Source organism: Mastigoproctus giganteus, chromosome 4 (genome assembly GCF_048544385.1).
Source record: "Mastigoproctus giganteus isolate SK-2022 chromosome 4, ASM4854438v1, whole genome shotgun sequence".
NCBI lineage: Eukaryota > Metazoa > Arthropoda > Arachnida > Uropygi > Thelyphonidae > Mastigoproctus > Mastigoproctus giganteus.
The window spans coordinates 210,877,026-210,894,682 of NC_143578.1; the positions used below are offsets into that span (position 1 = coordinate 210,877,026).

Below are 17,657 nucleotides of genomic sequence, written 5' to 3' on the forward strand. Positions count from 1 at the left end.
TAGGTACATAAAAATTTTAAATACACTCAAAAACTAAATCAGAAAAGTAATCAGGGAGATTTCTAGCATTGGCGTTCTCCAGAAAATTGTATTTTTATTTCTGTACACCGTGATCGAGCATTTACCCACCCTGTTTTAAACTCTACATGGGAGAGGGGCTCAATGGAAGAAGGGACCATCACCAAATTGTGATCAGAGAACCATTACCTTATTGTGTGCTTTGAAACACATTTCCCACCAACAGCAAGTTTATTGTGGCTGTTTGTGGGAAAAGATCAAGGGTGTTGGGTGGGCTGTTAAGGTTGCAGCAACTAAGGCCATTCTGGTAGCAAAATGAACAAGTTATATAAGATCATTAGTAACTCCAAAAGTTTCAGAACCTAGTTGCACGGAGATTTTAGTCAGAGATCAAAAAGAGATTCCAGCTTAGGGTATCTCTGAGAGGGAATGTCATAGCGAACATATGCACAAGTAACATTTAAAGTGAAAGGAATCACAATGCGAATGATTAGAACAAATGAGATGAGCGATTGTTGAATTAATCAATAACTGAGATTCTGTTAGAAAGAGTAAATGGAGCTTGGCAAACTGTAGGCGGAAGTGAACATCACTGAGATTCGAACAGTGACCACATATATTTGTGAATTGAAGGAGGGAGTTTTTGAGAGAGTCGGGTCTTTCCGCAGATAAGTTTGTTCTGTTAGTCTATTTATGATGTATTGAGTAACAGTTTGGAGCACGTGGTATGGGTTGATGAAAATTTCGGATATGGCATACTATAATAGCAAAGTACAGCGGGCTGAGACAATGCCACACTCGCAAGCATAATGCTCAGCCTCCCTCCAGTTACAACTAGCAGAGTAGAGCCAGTGAGATTATACGCTAGCTGATACAGATGCTGTTGTTGTTGTTGTTGTATTACGGTTTTAGGAGTATCAGCAACTAAGGCCATATTGCTTCATGTATATTGTCTTTAAATTGCGTGAGGTCGGTTTTCTGGACGAAAAATCCGAGTTTCTGGGAAAAAAAACGATGCTGCCCTCGCCTCAGAACGACTAACTCAGCCAGATACAGATGCTTCTAAAATGTTATCAATGAGTTCTGTCCGGTAGGCTATATGGCAGCCTGAGAAAATTGTTTTAAATCTTTACCCTCGAAATGTAAGGAATATTTGAATAACCTCAAAAGACATCTGTAATAGAAAAGATGGGAAGACCCTTAGAACTCCTGGTGATTGAACATGCGTATCACCGCCTCAAGCTTCCAATAAAAAAAGTCGTGGTATTGCACCAGGTGATGAAAATCAACAGTCACCTAGTACTGCCTAGTGACAGAGGGTGGCTTTATATCGCTAGGTGTGTGGTGTGCATGGCACGCCTTAATCCTTGCTTACGTGAATTAGAGTTGAATTTGAAAGTGACTGCAATTCTGCCCAGACACGATAGGAGGGAGTATATGATGAGAGCCTTGTCGATCAATTCGGCACTGGAAAGATTGTGTATGGCTCAAGGGGTACAATTTTTTTCAGCCTGGTCTGTACTTGTTAACAGGAGAGACTGCTTCTACAGGGATGGGATACACTTAAATAGAAAGGGTGCAAGTATATTTGCTGATGCTATCGAGGCAGTGTTAGGTGGGTCGGAAAACTGCTAGCTTGGGGGGGGGGTACAAGGACAAATAGATTAATAGTAGCACTGGCAGAGGTGAAAGTGATTCTTGCACTATTCTATTGGAATGAGCAGCAGCCTGGAAAACAAGATGCAGGGTATTTCAGAGACTGCTGGGAGTCATTACGGTACAAGTAAACACATGGGTTGTGTTAGGGTAGCTAATAATAGGAATAGGTGCATGTATGCTTGCATGTACACCAATGCTAGGAGTTTGGTAAATAAATTTGATGAATTTGAGGTATTGTTCAGAACATCAAAGGCAGATATTATTGTGATATCAGAGACGTGGTGTCACACAGATATAAAGAATGAAGAACTGGAATTTGGGGAGTACAATGTGTACAAGAAGGATAGACAAGATAGGAAGGGAGGAGGGGTTATGCTATTAGTTAAGAAACACATAAAATCCAAGGAAATGAAGCCAGTCGATATCGCTGGACAGTGCAGTGTCGAGACAGTTTGGTGTGACATAAGCATTGGGAGATCAAAATTGAGAGTAGGAGTGTGTTATAGGCCTAATGACTCTGATGGGTATAATAAGGAACTGTACAGGGGAAATAGAGAGGGCCAGTAAATCAGAGAGTCTTATAATGGGGGATTTCAATTTCCCAGATATTGACTGGAATTTGTGGGTTGGTCACTCACACACTAGCAAGGCTTTTGTGGATTTATTGGATGATTGTTTTCTACATCAGCATGTTCGGGAGGCAAATAGAGGGAGTAATACTCTTGATCTGATTATCAGTAGTGATTCTTCATGCATTAAGAATCTGCAGATAAAGGAACCACTAGGTGGCAGTGATCACAGTGTGCTGAAGTGGGATTTACTCAAAGAGGTAAATACCATCAGCGGTAAAGGGTAGGGTTTTTTCTTTCGTAAAGGTGACTACGGTGGTCTGAGACAGTATTTAAATTCTATACGGTGGGACCAACTGATAATGTTACCAACAGCAAATTCAAAATGGGAAGCATTCAAAGAATTTATCTTGGAAGCTACTAGGCTTTACATACCAAGAAATATTGTTCAAAGTTTAGGCCTAAATGGATGTCAGATGAACTAATGGGACATGTGGCAGAGAAGAAAAATGCATGGGATACATATAAATTAATGGGTAACATGGAAGCCTGTGATAGATATAAGCTGGTCTGTAACCAAGTCACAAATGAGATTAGGCAAGCAAAGGCAGATTATGAGAAATCCTTGGCAAACGATGCAAAGAAAAACAACAAACAGTTCTTTACCTATGTAAACTCAAGAAGGAAAGGGATGAATCAGATTGGTCCACTGGATATTGATGGTTCAACTGTTGATGATCCTGCTCAGGTGGCTAAAAACTAAATGAGTATTTTGCATCTATATTCACACATGAAGAGTTATTCAGGGAGGGGAATGCCAGAGGTGAGTTAAACTCTGGCAGTGAGCTGGATGATTTTGTAATAACTGAGAGGAAATTGTTGAAGATAAACATAAAAAAGGTACCCGGGTTGGACGGGATCTATCCAGTTATATTAAAGGAGGCAGCAAAGGAAGTAAGGTAAGCAAACCCTTAGCCATAATTATGAGAGCTTCTTTGGACTCAGGGGAGGTACCCATGGACTGGAGATCTGCAAATGTGACCCCCCCAATTCACAAAGGAGGATCAAAGGGCAACACAAGTAATTATAGATTTGTTAGTTTAACTTCTGTTCCAGGAAAATTAATGGAGGTACTGGTTAAAGAAGCAATGTAGGATCATCTAGACAAGACTTCAGTTATAGCTCGGACACAGCATGGTTTTGTTAAGGGAAAGTCTTCCCTGACTAATTTGATTGAATACTATGATGTGGTCACAAACGAATTGGATGCAGGGAATAACTTTGATATCATATATTTGGATCTTAGGAAGGATGTTGATAATGTTGCACATGGAAGCCTGCTGCACAAATTGGAGCAGTGTTGCACTGGAGGCAAATTGCTGCTACGGATAAAAGGATGGTTGAGTGGAACTAGACAGAGAGTGGTAATCAATGAAGATCATCGTGGACTAATGTTATTAGTGGAGTCCCTCAGGATGCAGTATTGGGTCCATTTTTGTTTTCTGTATTTATAAATAATATGGATGATGGTATATCAAGCTTAATGTCCAAGTTTGCAGACGATACGAAAGTTGGCAGGGTTGTTAAGGACACTAATGATAGTACGCTGCTGCAACAGGACCTAGAAAAGTTGAGCAGATGGGCTGAGAGGTGGCAAATGTAAAGTACTACATATGGGAAGCAGCAACCCCAGAGTAACGTATCACCTCTGTGGTACTACACTGACAAGGTATAAGGTATAAGGTATGTTCGTGTCAGACGGCACCTGGGATTTCTCCCATCTCCGCGTGTGTTTCGCTGTATCGAGGACAGTACACTGTCAAGCCAGAGACTTGAAAGTGTGTGGGTCGTGTCTGTGCAGTGTGATATGTTGTGCCCATTGTTTATCCGGCTTATTGGCCGCCAGGCCCCTAGTGGGGCCCGACGTTGCCCATACCCTGCCACGTGGAGGCTAGCCGGGTGTATCCAGTATCACAACAATTTGCTCTGGCAGGTCCTGCCACCTAGTTTCCTGGGATTTCAGTGGCTAGGGCCTATTTAAAAAAATAAAATAAATAAAAAATAAAAAATAAATAAAATAAAAGTTTATGCATTTGACATTAATGCTTAATGGGATTGCTGTTAGGAAATCGCTGGTTAGGGTTGAACACTAAAGAGATGTGTTAAAGGCCAAATAGGTCGGGCAAAATTTTGATGTTATTAAATTTAGACATGTAACGCTAGATAAAAGCTGATAGTGTTAGATATCTTAGAGATTTGCACAAAACCGGTAGAATTTAGACGTTGGTTATAATTTCTAAACTCTACCGGTTTTGTGCAAATCTCTAAGATATCTAACACTATCAGCTTTTATCTAGCGTTACATGTTTAAATTTAATAACATCAAAATTTTGCCCGACCTATTTGGCCTTTAACACATCTCTTTAGTGTTCAACCCTAACCAGCGATTTCCTAACAGCAATCCCATTAACCATTAATGTCAAATACACTGACAGTGGTAGAAAACGAAAAGGACCTGGGAGTAATTGTGCAGGCAGATATGAAGTTTTCTGAGCAGTGCAGACGGTCTGCAAGAGTAGCTCACATTGTCTTGTCAATGATATACAGGAATTTTTCTGGCAGGGATAAGGAAGTGATTATCCCCTTATATAAGGCAATGGTCAGGCCACACCTTGAGTACTGTATACAGGTCTGGAGGCCTCATTTTAGGAAGGATGTAGAGCTGTTGGAACGAGTACAGAGAAGGGCAACAAGATTAGTGAATGGAACAAAGTGTTGCACTTACGAAGAAAGGCTTATATTTTGCAAATTACAGTGTCTGGAGACTAGGCATCTGCGAGGTGATTTGATTGAGGTGTATAAAGCCTTGAATGGTTTGAGCATGCTCAATGCTGATGGAATTTTTCCTCTTGCTCGGAATAATCATTTGAGAGGGCATAAATTCAAATTGAGGAAAGACAGATGTAGAAAAGATGGACGGAAGTTTGCCTTTAGCGAGCGGGTAGTTGGTTGGTGGAACAGACTTAGCCTAAATAAATTTAAGGCTGAGCTGGACAGGTATTTGGAAAGAACGTAGGGGTGATATGATAGCGGCTTTTTTTTTTTTTTAGGCTGATGCTGCATAAGCTTGCTTTCTTGCATCATATGCCTCTACTAATGCTAATACGTTAATTCACACCTGGTTGATTATCTTCAGTCTACTATGCGCAATCTTGTTTAGACCTTGCACATGGAGATGTCTCAGTGTTGCCAACAGTAGTAAACGTGAAGACGCAAGAAAGACGACTGAATTTTGTCGAAATTCGACCCACTTGGCTCACAGGTGGGACCTGAATATTATTTTCATCCGTGTTTAAACTTCCAAGTTGTATAGTAGTATAAGTGTATAGTAGTAGCCTTAACTATCATCACTGGAAGAATGTGCGCAACAAAGCTGGCGGATAAGCCCAAGTAAATTGAAAAATTAAGCGCATAAGGAGTTAAAACATTAAATAAGAAAAAAACACGATTATAATTATAAATACATCATTATCTAAAATAAATCACATGAAATGTTTAAAAATTAAAACAAAAACCTCCTAATAATAATGAAATAAAATGTTTAATATTGATGAAAGGGACCAAGTCCAATTCACTGATATGCATAAAAAACAAAGTTTTTTAAAAAACTTTGTTTTTTTAAAAACCAAATTAGTTTTAAAAAGTAAAAACAAAGAAGTTCACACTCGTTTAAATTTATACCTTAACCGTTTTTTTTTTTCTTGTAAATTTGAACAGGATGTTTAAATATAAACAGTTTAGAACAGCCAATGAATTAGGCAAAGCTAAGCTTTATTATGCGATGCTAATCAAACACTCCTTATACCTTTAAGGACAAATTTATAATACCATAAATTTGTCCTTAATGGTGAAATAACTCCTTGATTTACTCAATGAAAATCTCTAGTTAAATGTTAAATCTCTAGTCTTTTTTTTTTTTTTTTCACAACGTGGCTGAGTTAGTCAGTCTCAGGCGAAAGTAGCATGGTTTTTTCTCCCGGAAACTCGAGTTTTTTGTCCAGCAAACAGAAAATCACCACAGAACACATGCAATTTACAGACAGTATACATGGAGCAATATGGTCTTAGTCGCTGATGCTCCTAAAACCGTGATCCCTACTACAACAACAACAACAACAACAACGTGGCTTAATGAAGATAATTAGGAAACTCCAGTTTTCGAAGTAGAGAATTTTGAATTAAGTACCTTGGTATTTTATCTACTATTTTATATCAGTTACATAATTAAACAGCCAAACAACGAGTGGATCAGTGATGCCATCATATCACAGAGTGTGCTTCATCAAATTGTGGCCTAAGAGTCAAAAACTCTACAGAGGTCAATGTAAATCGCATCTACCGATGCGATTAAAGGAAGAACCCAGCGTGGTTACCACCGAACCTCCAGAGCGAAAACCATGCATTTGAAACTTACCATGTGGTTTATATATTGAGATAATTTTCTCTGAATAACTGTATCAAAGATTTTAGAGATACTGCTTAGTAAAGTTATTGGACTATAGCTGAAGATCATATGAATAGATAGAAGAAAGCATGTTTAAATTGCACGAGATACTTGGCTTCTCGAAGTAATTTATTATAGATTAATAATTGAGTGATGAGGGCTGTTGTATATATTTTTATAATATAAAAGGGATAGATCCAGGGCCACAAGGAAAGTCATTTTTTAAATTTGACACAGCGTTCAAAATGTCTCATTAAAGTATAAAAGGACAAAAGACAGATATCGATGCGTATTCCAGTATTGGGCGAACAGTGGTGTGGACACTTAAGTTTTCCGTTGCTGGAGCACACCCAACTGCTTTGTATTCTTGTCAAAATGATTAACCGTAAACACCTCTGACGGATATGACTGTGCGGAGTATGACAGCCCACTGTAGCCGAGTGGTCAGCGGGAGGGTGCATAAGTACACGTGCCTTATTGGTCTGGGGATCAAGCCCTTGGCTGCTAAATACGGTGCTGTTTCTTGTATTCTCTCTATCTTGAATTCCTCTGACCGTGTGGTTGTCCCGAAGTATAAAAACAAAATTTATTTTATAAAATAGAAAAGTCTAATAGAAGATCTGAAGATTTCTCCTAAGGCCTTTTTTAATCTCGTCCCAGACAAGTGTTTAAGGATTATTTAGATGGAAGCTTAACTGATGTTTTTGATTTAAAAAGTAGCACAGATCTCAAAAGGGTATAGGTTTGCGCTTTTTAAATTTATTTTTCATTGCATTGGCGAATATCTTAAAAATACCCTAAAAGGCAAAGGAAGCGAATGTTCGTAATTTTGACATGTAAGCCCAAAGGCACAAATAAAAGACTCCATGTGACCCTCTAATCGGCAGGGAGCCGTTTTCTGACAGCGACTTCTTATGAAACTTGCCCATCCGTCTTCACAAGAACGGCAGATGCTTCAACTGGGTCAAGGAGATCGCGGATCAGGCTGGAAGGTTACCAGTTTCATTCACAACGTGCCTGTTTCGGATTTAGCTACTGGTGCGGCTACTTTGGAAGGGTCAGAGGTCTTTCGTAATTCATACGGGGATGTCAAGTCACACGCTGAAATGCATGATTCTTCAAACGAGGAAACCAGAATCTTCCTCAGAATCAATACTAACTGGAATAAACACAATTAAGAAGAAAAGATGTTTTGTCCCAACGACACCCTTTATTCAGGAGTTTAGCCAGATTCTAGCATGGGGTTAGTCGGTCATTATAAGCACGCGCCGACATGGTGAATAATGCTACTCAACCATGCCACATCCGGTAATGTTCTCTCTCTCTCTCTCTCTCTCTGTTATAGTTCTGTTCCGCCAGGTCACCCCTCTTGTTTTCTTGGACAATTGGTGGCCTATCAGCAGAACTCCCTTGGAAATACGTGGAAATAATAGGATAATCTTTTCCACCCCCCCCCCCCCCCCCCCGAGTCCCTCTCTATGCATGGTCGACGATCACTAATCAATGCTTGACATTTACCTCCTTGAACACTCCACTATTAGCCATAGTTATTACAGCAACATATCTGTGGTGTGCTCAACTAGAACCACGAACCCCGCTCCAGTTAATTCTCTATTGAGATAGTAGAAACAAGGTCTGCAGGGCAATTGTGATACTCCGAAAGATCTCTTTAATAATAGCACTCTTCATAACACTGATGAACCTACATTGCTGTTACTTAGGAGAGAAATTTATAAAGATCTCAATGTCATATCCAGCAGTTAAAACACGGGGCTTAATACAATACGTATTAAAAATGCTAATTTTGATAAGTACAGTATAGTTAAACAAAAAAATCATGTAAGAGCAGATTAATGAACAATTATACTTTAGATCAACGACTCTTAAACAGCACAAAGATTGTATTTGGTAAGAGCACCCTTACTTTTTGAGAATAACCTGACCAACAGCATTTTTTTTAAAAACAATGATGTTCAAACTTCCTTCCCGTTAGGCGTGAACATCCACTTTTTCACTCCTAATCTAAATACTACTGTATATACACTAAGGACGTTGAGATACACTGCTTGACAAAACTAACTGAACACGTAGAAAACGTGGTGTAATTCGTGCAGCTTGCGATGAAACTAAACAAAATTTGGTATGGTGGTGTACCATAGAATAACGATGAAATGAGGAAACAGTGAGAAACTTCGGTCAGGTATAAGGGACATTTATATATTTGTTTAAAAATTACAAAAAATACAAGATGCTCGAAAATATGGTCACATGACCATATTTTCGAGGTCTCTATAAGATTTTGTGGCAACAAATCCCATTCTTCCAACAGCGCCGACCTTAGCTCACCAAGTAACCGAGGATTTGGCTGTTAGCGGCCAATGCGCCTCCCAAGAGCGTCCCACACACGTTCGATCGGATTTAAGTCTGCTGATCGTGCTGGCCACGGCAGTCGTTGGATAGCTTCAGTTTCAAGATATTTCTCAACCACTTGAGCTCTACGTGCAGTGGCGCTGTCGTGCATGAAAAGAAAATCTGGGCCAACTGCACCCCCTAAAAAGTCGTGTTAGGGTTCGAGGATCTGTTCTCGGCACCTCTGCACATTACGGTACCTCTATCAAAAACACGAAGTGGGTGAAGCTGTTGATCATTATTTCGCCCCACACGAAAACACTTCCTCCACTGTAAGTGTCCCTTTCTCTGATGTTGGAGGGATGATACCGCATTCCTCGTTGTCTCCAGATGAAATAATGTATATAATCTGTTTGTACGCTAAAATGGGACTCATCAGAGAACAGAACTGTGCCCCATTTGTCAGGGCTTCAAGTTACATGTTCATGGCACCAGCTTCGACGAGCTCTGCGGTGGTTTGGGGTAAATGGGATGATTGTATAAATGGCGGTAACCAAGGTTTCCCCTATAAGTCGAGGGGTTAATGGGATAATTGTATAAATGGCGATAACCAGGGTTTCCACTATACGTGGAGGGGTTAATGGGATTTTTTTTTTTTTTTTGTACTTTGCTGCGGCCTCCAGGGTTTCCCCTATACGCCAATTGGTTAAGGGGATACAAACTGCTGGCTTCCTTGCGTAGAATCCACTTGAATTGAGCCTTCTTAACACAGTCGGGTTGGAAATGTTTTCACCTGTGGCCGCAGTAATCTAAAGAGACAGTTGATAACAGGACATCGTAGAGTTCTGTCTTGCTGTTAGAGTTAGATAGAGCAGTCTGTTCTGGTTGACGTAACTCGGGCGACCTTGGCCAGCTCTTCTTGTAATGGTTCCTGTCTCCTGAAACTGCTTCCACAGTGCCGAGACGACACTGCATGACATACTAAGCCAACGTGCCACCTCCGCCTGCGAATGCCCGGCTTCAAGTTGTTCAACGGCCCGACATCTCAAAGAATCATCTAAACGATGATGACTCGCCACCCTGAGTACTGGAGATGTGGCTATCCCACTGAGCAAGCCAAAAAGTGAGAATGAAGTGATGTGGTCGCAACCCATGTTTTTATAGGCATGAATAATTTGCATAATGTGCGGATATATAAAGTGATGGATCGATTTCAATTGGTTACTCGGAATTTGCATGCCAGGATGCTTATTATATCAAATATTCGCCTTCGGCAACACTGTTCACAATTAAATATTCATGAAAACTATTTTGTTCTGTTAAATTTGTAGAGCAGTGTATTATGTATATCAGCATACAAGAAGTTAGGAGTACGCAGTCCCAAAAGGGAACAGCTTAAAATGATCGAAACACTATTCTAGGGAAAATAATTAATATGAAATTTACGTGAAGGTGGAGAATATGTTATTGAAGCATTTCAGATGTTAAACCAGGTTTATGAGAATAATGTCTACTACAAGGGTTTTATGGCAGGCTGCAATCACGATGATGGGTAAACACAAAAAATCACAAGACCGAAAATGTTCAAGGGGAAGAGATTTCGTTCTTTCATATGGACGACTAACATTACACTTATTCAAAGCATTACATTTAGCTAAAGAAACAGATTCAGTGGGGTCTAATTTAACTATAAGGAATGTCCCTGTCAATGTGATTCTATAATTTGAGTCGAGAAAAGAAACAGCGAAGTACTGGAATTTGTTTGGATCTTTCAAGCAGGGCTACTACTAAATTATGAAATTATTATTTAACCTGCTCACCATAAGTCACAAAAGTAAGACCATATCTCTTTCTATGTTTTATATATTTTCTAATTTTTTTTCTAAATTCTAAACTATTAAACTTCTTAAAAAACTGAACTATTTCTAGAAGAGAAGGGAACTCTCCAAGGAGATACTATCTTCCGTAAACTATTTACTGCAGCCTTGGAAGAGGTATTTAGGGACCAAAACTAGATATCAGGAGGAATTAAAATAAAGGGAGAGAAGCTGACAGAATTAAGATTTGCCGAAGATGTGGTATTCATTGCAGAAGACATGTTGGACTCAGAAAGAAGACTAAACGAGCTTAACAAAGCCTCTAGTAAAATAGGTCTAAAAATAAACATGGCTAAGACAAAAATAATGACCAATAAACATATATACATGAGAACTGCTAAACCTGCTAAACCAAGAAATAAAAAGCACGTCAGCACATATCTATCTGGGACAAATAATAAGCATGGAAGACTGACATGCAATTAAAACATCTAAAAAATGGCACTCCTGCAATTTTCTGATTGAAAACAGCAGCGTCAAGACAAACATGGAGAGATACGAGGATGATCTTCGTCAGTCACATCGTCATTATCAGTCACACTGCTGGACGAGGGTGACCTTTGTCCAGCAATGTGACTGACAATGATTGAAGAAGATTTTTATAACTTTCAAACTAAGTTCAAGAAAACAGCAAATTTTGTAGACCATTATAAACTGGTAATGAAACTTGGTTGTTTTAGTATAACCCAGAAACCGAACTATGCAGAGTAGTCAATAAAAAACGACCTCATTTCAAGAAAAGCAAAGAAAATAATATTGGTTTATTTGTTATCAACGGCACTATTCATCCAGAATTCATCTCTTAACGGTGAAACAAACTTAACCTTTGGAAAATCGGGATGGAAAGGGGGAATTCTTTTGGGCACGCCCCAGGACTGAACTAATAACCTGATCATATTCTTAAGCCACATAAAACAGAGTGAAAGAGTGGAGAGCTTTTTTATATTAGAAAGGGCGGAATACGAGGCCAACAAATGTAGGTTACTCTGTACAGATTCGTTGTGATCACATCCATTAATGCGCTACAACGCGGGCGTGTCCTGAAAATAGTATTTTGTGCAGAAAACTATGGGCAGGATTTTTGATCTTTAAATGAAACCGATGAGTAGGTTAAACGATGAACGTTAGTGAAAAATACGCAAGAAGAGAAATGGTCAAAAATTTGCACTTCAAAAAAACATTAATACGAGTTCTTGCGTCACCTACCAATAAATTTAGACAGAGAAGCGGAAATGATTTCATGCGAAAGAAAAAAGAAAAATTCGTCATATCTCGAAGTATTTGTGATATCATAATAGTATTATTTCCCCTTCGATAAAACTGATACCCTCCATTCTGGCAGCTGGAGAAATAATCTTTACTTCGTGGAGCTCATTCTTTCGAATATCCCAGAGGACACAGAGGTCGTTAGAGTGAGAACAAAATTGTTGCTGGGATTTTCCATACATCCGGCTGAACTCGACCTTGACTTTCCTTCAGAGGTTTCCACCTAATAACATCCCACGGTATCTTTAATCGATGGCGTAGTAAAGACGTTATCTAGTCTTAAAAAAGAAAAAAAAACTAAAAGAATCACGAACACAAAGACAACTTTTACTTTCATTTTTTTTTTTTTTTTTTATTATCGAAGAAATAAAAGTTGCGAGGAGGAAAATGAATATCTGGTACTGAAAAATTTGCCTTTCACATTAGAATGAAATCTTATGATTTACAAATGTTAACTATAAATATATTTTTACTTTTAATTCTCTTTTTAGGTGGAGGAAAAAGAAATAAATATTTTTAAACTTTCAAAATCTATTACGATGTGAACCAGTAATTTATTAAAATTATATTTATGTAGTATAAAACATTTAGAAAGCGGCTATTTTTAAATATAATTTTATAACTTTATTTCCTTTAGCAGTAATTGAAACTTCCTCCAAGTAATTTACACATTCCAGTTATAAAATCGAAATTAATTCACTTGATAATGAACTTGAACAGGCACGCCCCCTGCTGGAATCTTAAACGTCCTTCTTTAATTAAAATTATCAAAATTTATACGGGAAATTCAGAATAACAAACCAGATTAAAATTAATCAAAATATGCATTTTAAATAGTCTTAAGTGCTCGTATCGGTAGGAAAAAAAATGCACTCCTGGATAGAAACTCAAAAGGTTTTTTTTCCATGTGAAATGAATTTATAAGGGCCACTTAAGTGTTTGAAGATGACGTCTTTGTCCAACAGAGAGTTCTGTGTTCTCGCATTTCACAACAACGTCGGCAAGAATTTCATAAAAGAAAATAAAAAAGTACTCAAGTAGATATTCTACATGTGCACGGTGTCAAACATTTACAAGCTGCTGTATCTGTAAAAAGAAAAGCCCGGAAAAATTTAGTGTTCGTGAAGCAACAGTTGAACGTGTCCAGGAAAACTTCATTCTTAATACCAAGAAATCCAATTAAAGAACAATTCACGAACTTAGGTTCCTGCAAACAACCATATGGAGAATTCTCAGGAAACATCTTGACTTTCTTATTTGAAGATAATAAAGCATTCAAACCTACGTTGGTTTAATTATGTTTATTTTCGATTTGGAAATATGTACATAATGGAGTTAAACGTTTCGTGGTATTTTCTTACCACTTCTTCAGTGACAGCTGAACTTTGTTCTTTGCAATATCACCGTCACAAAAGATTACTTAAGTGACAAGAACTTATTAACAAAAACATATTAACCTTCACCCTAACTCCTATAACACGTGGGTGACAACACCAACGTTGCGAATCATGTCGAGAGCGATACCATAGTGACAATGTGAGATTGCCTACCGTTTCGATGAGAGCAGAAAAGCGCACTGAGTGTATATACAACTTCCTTATTTTTTAGTTAACTGTAGCTGACATAATTAAAAGTAAATAAAAAAAGTTTACTTTTATTTTTTCTCCTTTACGTATATATTTAATTTTTCTTTGATAAACATACGTGACACACATAACATAGACTGTAATGAATAATGGGGTAGACTGGTATATAAACACCCTGTCCTACTGACCAGTGCTTCTCTGACAATCCCCTGGCAGGTTTTGCTGAGAATAAGGTCAGTGATGTGTAAACAACGTTAATAAGAGGCTCTGGGATATCACGCCGCAAGAGGGGAGGGGAGGATAGGTCTACAAGAACACTGAACTCAAGATTGATCGGCGTCGTGGTCACTGTACCATTTTGTGAGTAAAGGTGTGCGAGTGGGGCAAGAAAAGCGTGTCTCACTCCAGGTTAGTCGGAAAAATGATAAATACCGGAAAGAAGTATTTATCAAGGAAATGCTGCAGGTTATATGCACCAGATAGCATTTCATTCGAATAATTTACAACCGATAAGCCAGATGTAGTGAGCCCTTAAATTATTCAGTTCAAGGAGTGTGCAGAATTAATTAAAATCAAGATTTGCCATATACATAATGTATAAGGAGAGCCCAGAAACCGTCAACATTTTGTTACAAGTTATTTGAATCTGTACGGATAATTTTAGAAACAGTTCCTATTAGCTTATTTTATTTATTTATATTTTTTTGTTAAATTAAATGTATTTTGACTACCAAAAATCAAAAGGATGATTGAATTTTTTAAATTATTTTCATATTTTGCTCCAGGGGTTCACATCTGGTGAATATGGGCTTGGCACACCCAGGGTCCTGAGCTGGATACCATCATTCTTCTCTTTCTTGGTGATTCTTTTCTACTTCTCTCTCTCTCTCTCTCTCTCTCTCAGGGTAACTTGGGAATTTTTATTCTTACGAGAGTTCTGTGTGGGTTAGATGGCCGAGTGAGAATTTCTGCTATGGAGGGTGCTTTGATCCTATGAGAGGATTAATCCTGCCAAAAGTTGTTGTTTAGGCGCATCCGACTTAGACCATATTGCGTCGTATATATTATTTCTGTTAAATTGCGTGTGTTATATGGTCGGTTTGCTTGGTTGCTGGACGAAAAATCCGAGTTTCCTGAGGTTAAAAATCTGTAGACAGATTTTTAATGTTATATCTTAAATTTTGAAAAATGGAAAGACAAATTTTGAAAGTCGGTAAGAAATATTTTTGTTTAGCGATCACAATGGGTCCGTGTCCGAAAAAATTTGTGCGACACTGGTTTGGACATTTTAGTTGTTGAAATATGTTAATAATAAAAAAAAAAAAAAAAAAAATGCCACTCAGAAACTATGCACTTTATTCAAAAAACGCAATGCGCAAGCGAAAATCAAACTTGAAAATGTGTGTTGGATGACGTAATCATAGTATCATGTGACGCTCACTTTGCCTAAATAGCAAAATGGTGATTCAGACAGAGAAGGAAACTTGTGTGTGTGTGCACTGGTTTCATAAATCAGCATATGACACAACCCAGAAAGTTTCGCACGACTTATGAAAAGGATCTCAGAAAGTCAGAACACTTATACTTGGTATAAACATTTTTCGGAGGCACTGACTCCATAAACGAAAGAGCAATTGTGGTCCTAAAGGAAGCGAAAGGTCATTGAGCGTGTCAGAGAAACGCTTCTTTGTACTCTCTGGAAGCCATTATTACGTGCCAGTGAAGAAGAGAAAAAACGAGTCAAAGCACTGGTGATGTGTCCTCAAGACGTTTCTGCATGAAACCTTACAACTGCTCCACGCAACAAAGAATGACAAGGGATTGCCTTTCACTTTTATTTCGAAATGTTTGTGAACGAGAAAAGTATGCGTGATAGCCTCATTCTTAGTAACAGGCGGCTTTTCACTGTATGGATAAGTAACTAGCACAATATAGCATACCGAGAAGCCACAGGAACCTCGAAACTGTCCCGATTCTGCTTCTGAAAAGATCAACATTTTTTACCAACGTCACGAAACAAGTTGTATGACCTTTCTTTTTTCTTTTTTTACTTCACGGGAAAAACCATGATGTCTGCTTGCACATGGTACCGCTAGGCTGTTTTGGTATTTGAAGGAAGACATCCACAAAACTTGCAGCTCTACCGCAAGACTATGCTTTTTCTCATTATCTAAGTGTATCTGGAGAACTATTTTAACTAGCTCGCCACTCAAACTGTACTACTAATGGTCACGCTCAGAATTTCTACTAATTGTGATTTCTACAAACTGTACAAGTACAATGATTCTCAGCAGTAGGTCACGACTCCCTTTTTATCTCCCTTTTGCGCTATAAATAAATAAGTTCCTTTATCTTGTTGGTAGGAGGAAGGGGAATGTCGGGTCATCGCTGTTGTAGAAGTGGTAGGAAGTATTAGTCTTGCGAAAGCCAGGGATGAAATTCATTCCGAAATGTCAAATTATTCAGAAGACACACACTTCCCAAACTGCTTTCGGATTGCAGTCTTATGATACATGGAGTACGACTACCGGACGATGGACCATTCTGTGTGTAGGTTTCACATTGAGTCACAATGTTTGAGGTTTAATATCGCATACCTACTCTGTCCTTACGTGGCCGTTGGTATAATCACCGTCCTCCCCATACCGGGTGAAAAAACCTAAGTTCAAATCCCGTCAGTGACCACAGGAACTTTTATGGGTCTTTTTTACAATGGGGATGAGTTAGTCGGTCTCGGGCGAGGGTAGCATAGTTTTTCCCTCCCAGAAACTCGGGTTTTTCGTAATTTACAGACATATTATTATACGATATATTGATGTCTTATAGCCGTAATTGCCTTGGACTTTGACCAGCTCTGTAGGTCTGCAAGTTCCCAGTTTCTCGTACTAGAACTTCTAATTTTGCTTTATTTTATTTTACACAGTATAATAAATTAAAATTATTTTGATCCTTTCAAAAAACTACATGTTTTGTTGTTAGCTGGAACTAAAAGCATATGCCCTGCGTAATTCATTTCCGATATGACACTCAAAGTCAGCTTGAACCGTTGGCAGAAAACAAAACACACACAGAATAATATTTAGCAATATACTTCAAAAATATGAATATGTTAGCAGTTGTGATAGATAATTATATTATTCTTATTATTATTAAGACAATAATTAACAAACATTCTTTGCTAAACTAGGCTTATTGATTTAAATATTCTCTTTCTGTTCAGGTCTTGCTAGCAGCTTACCATCATTACCTTACTTTGGAGTTAAAATCGGAAAATTCTCCACCCAATTTCATGACGTCAGAGGCGATGTTTACGCTGTTGATGATAAAACAATCTTCATTAAGAACTTTAATTATGACGGCAAAGGGCCTGGTAAGTTAAGCTTTGTAAACACGAAAATAAATTCTAATCAGTGCGCGAAAGGAATGAATAAAAGTATGACAATTTATTAAGGTTATTATTATATTAAAACCATTCTTATACCACGTGAAAACTAAACGAGGTTTATTAGGCCGTTCATTACTATACATTAGGGTGACGTTTTGAGTATCTTACCGATACCCATCATCAGACCAAGCTGTTGGGGAACAGAAAATAGAAAGGGTTACAAATCTGAATGACTTAGAATATTACAATTACCAATATTACAATTACAATTTGCAAATTATGGTTCTATTATTAAGTTTTGAATTGCCGTTATAATAGAAAACAGGAAATCTAAGGTAAATTACAAAGATTACCTGCTGACAGACTCCTCCTGCTGATGCTCCAGAAACCTGATGTGCATACAGGCTGCCAGCAGTTAATTTACAGGTTGGTCTGATGATGGGT

General features: G+C 38.2%; 1 protein-coding gene across 1 annotated transcript in view; it reads left to right on the forward strand.

Moving 5' to 3' along the window:
- Positions 1-17,657, forward strand: part of LOC150087372 (uncharacterized) — a 58,857-nt gene that overhangs the window by 14,288 nt on the left and 26,912 nt on the right. Inside the window, exon 2 of the mRNA XM_090371157.1 lies at positions 17,049-17,198. Coding sequence (XP_090227283.1) covers positions 17,049-17,198 — 150 coding nt within the window. The remainder of the gene's footprint in view (positions 1-17,048; positions 17,199-17,657) is intronic.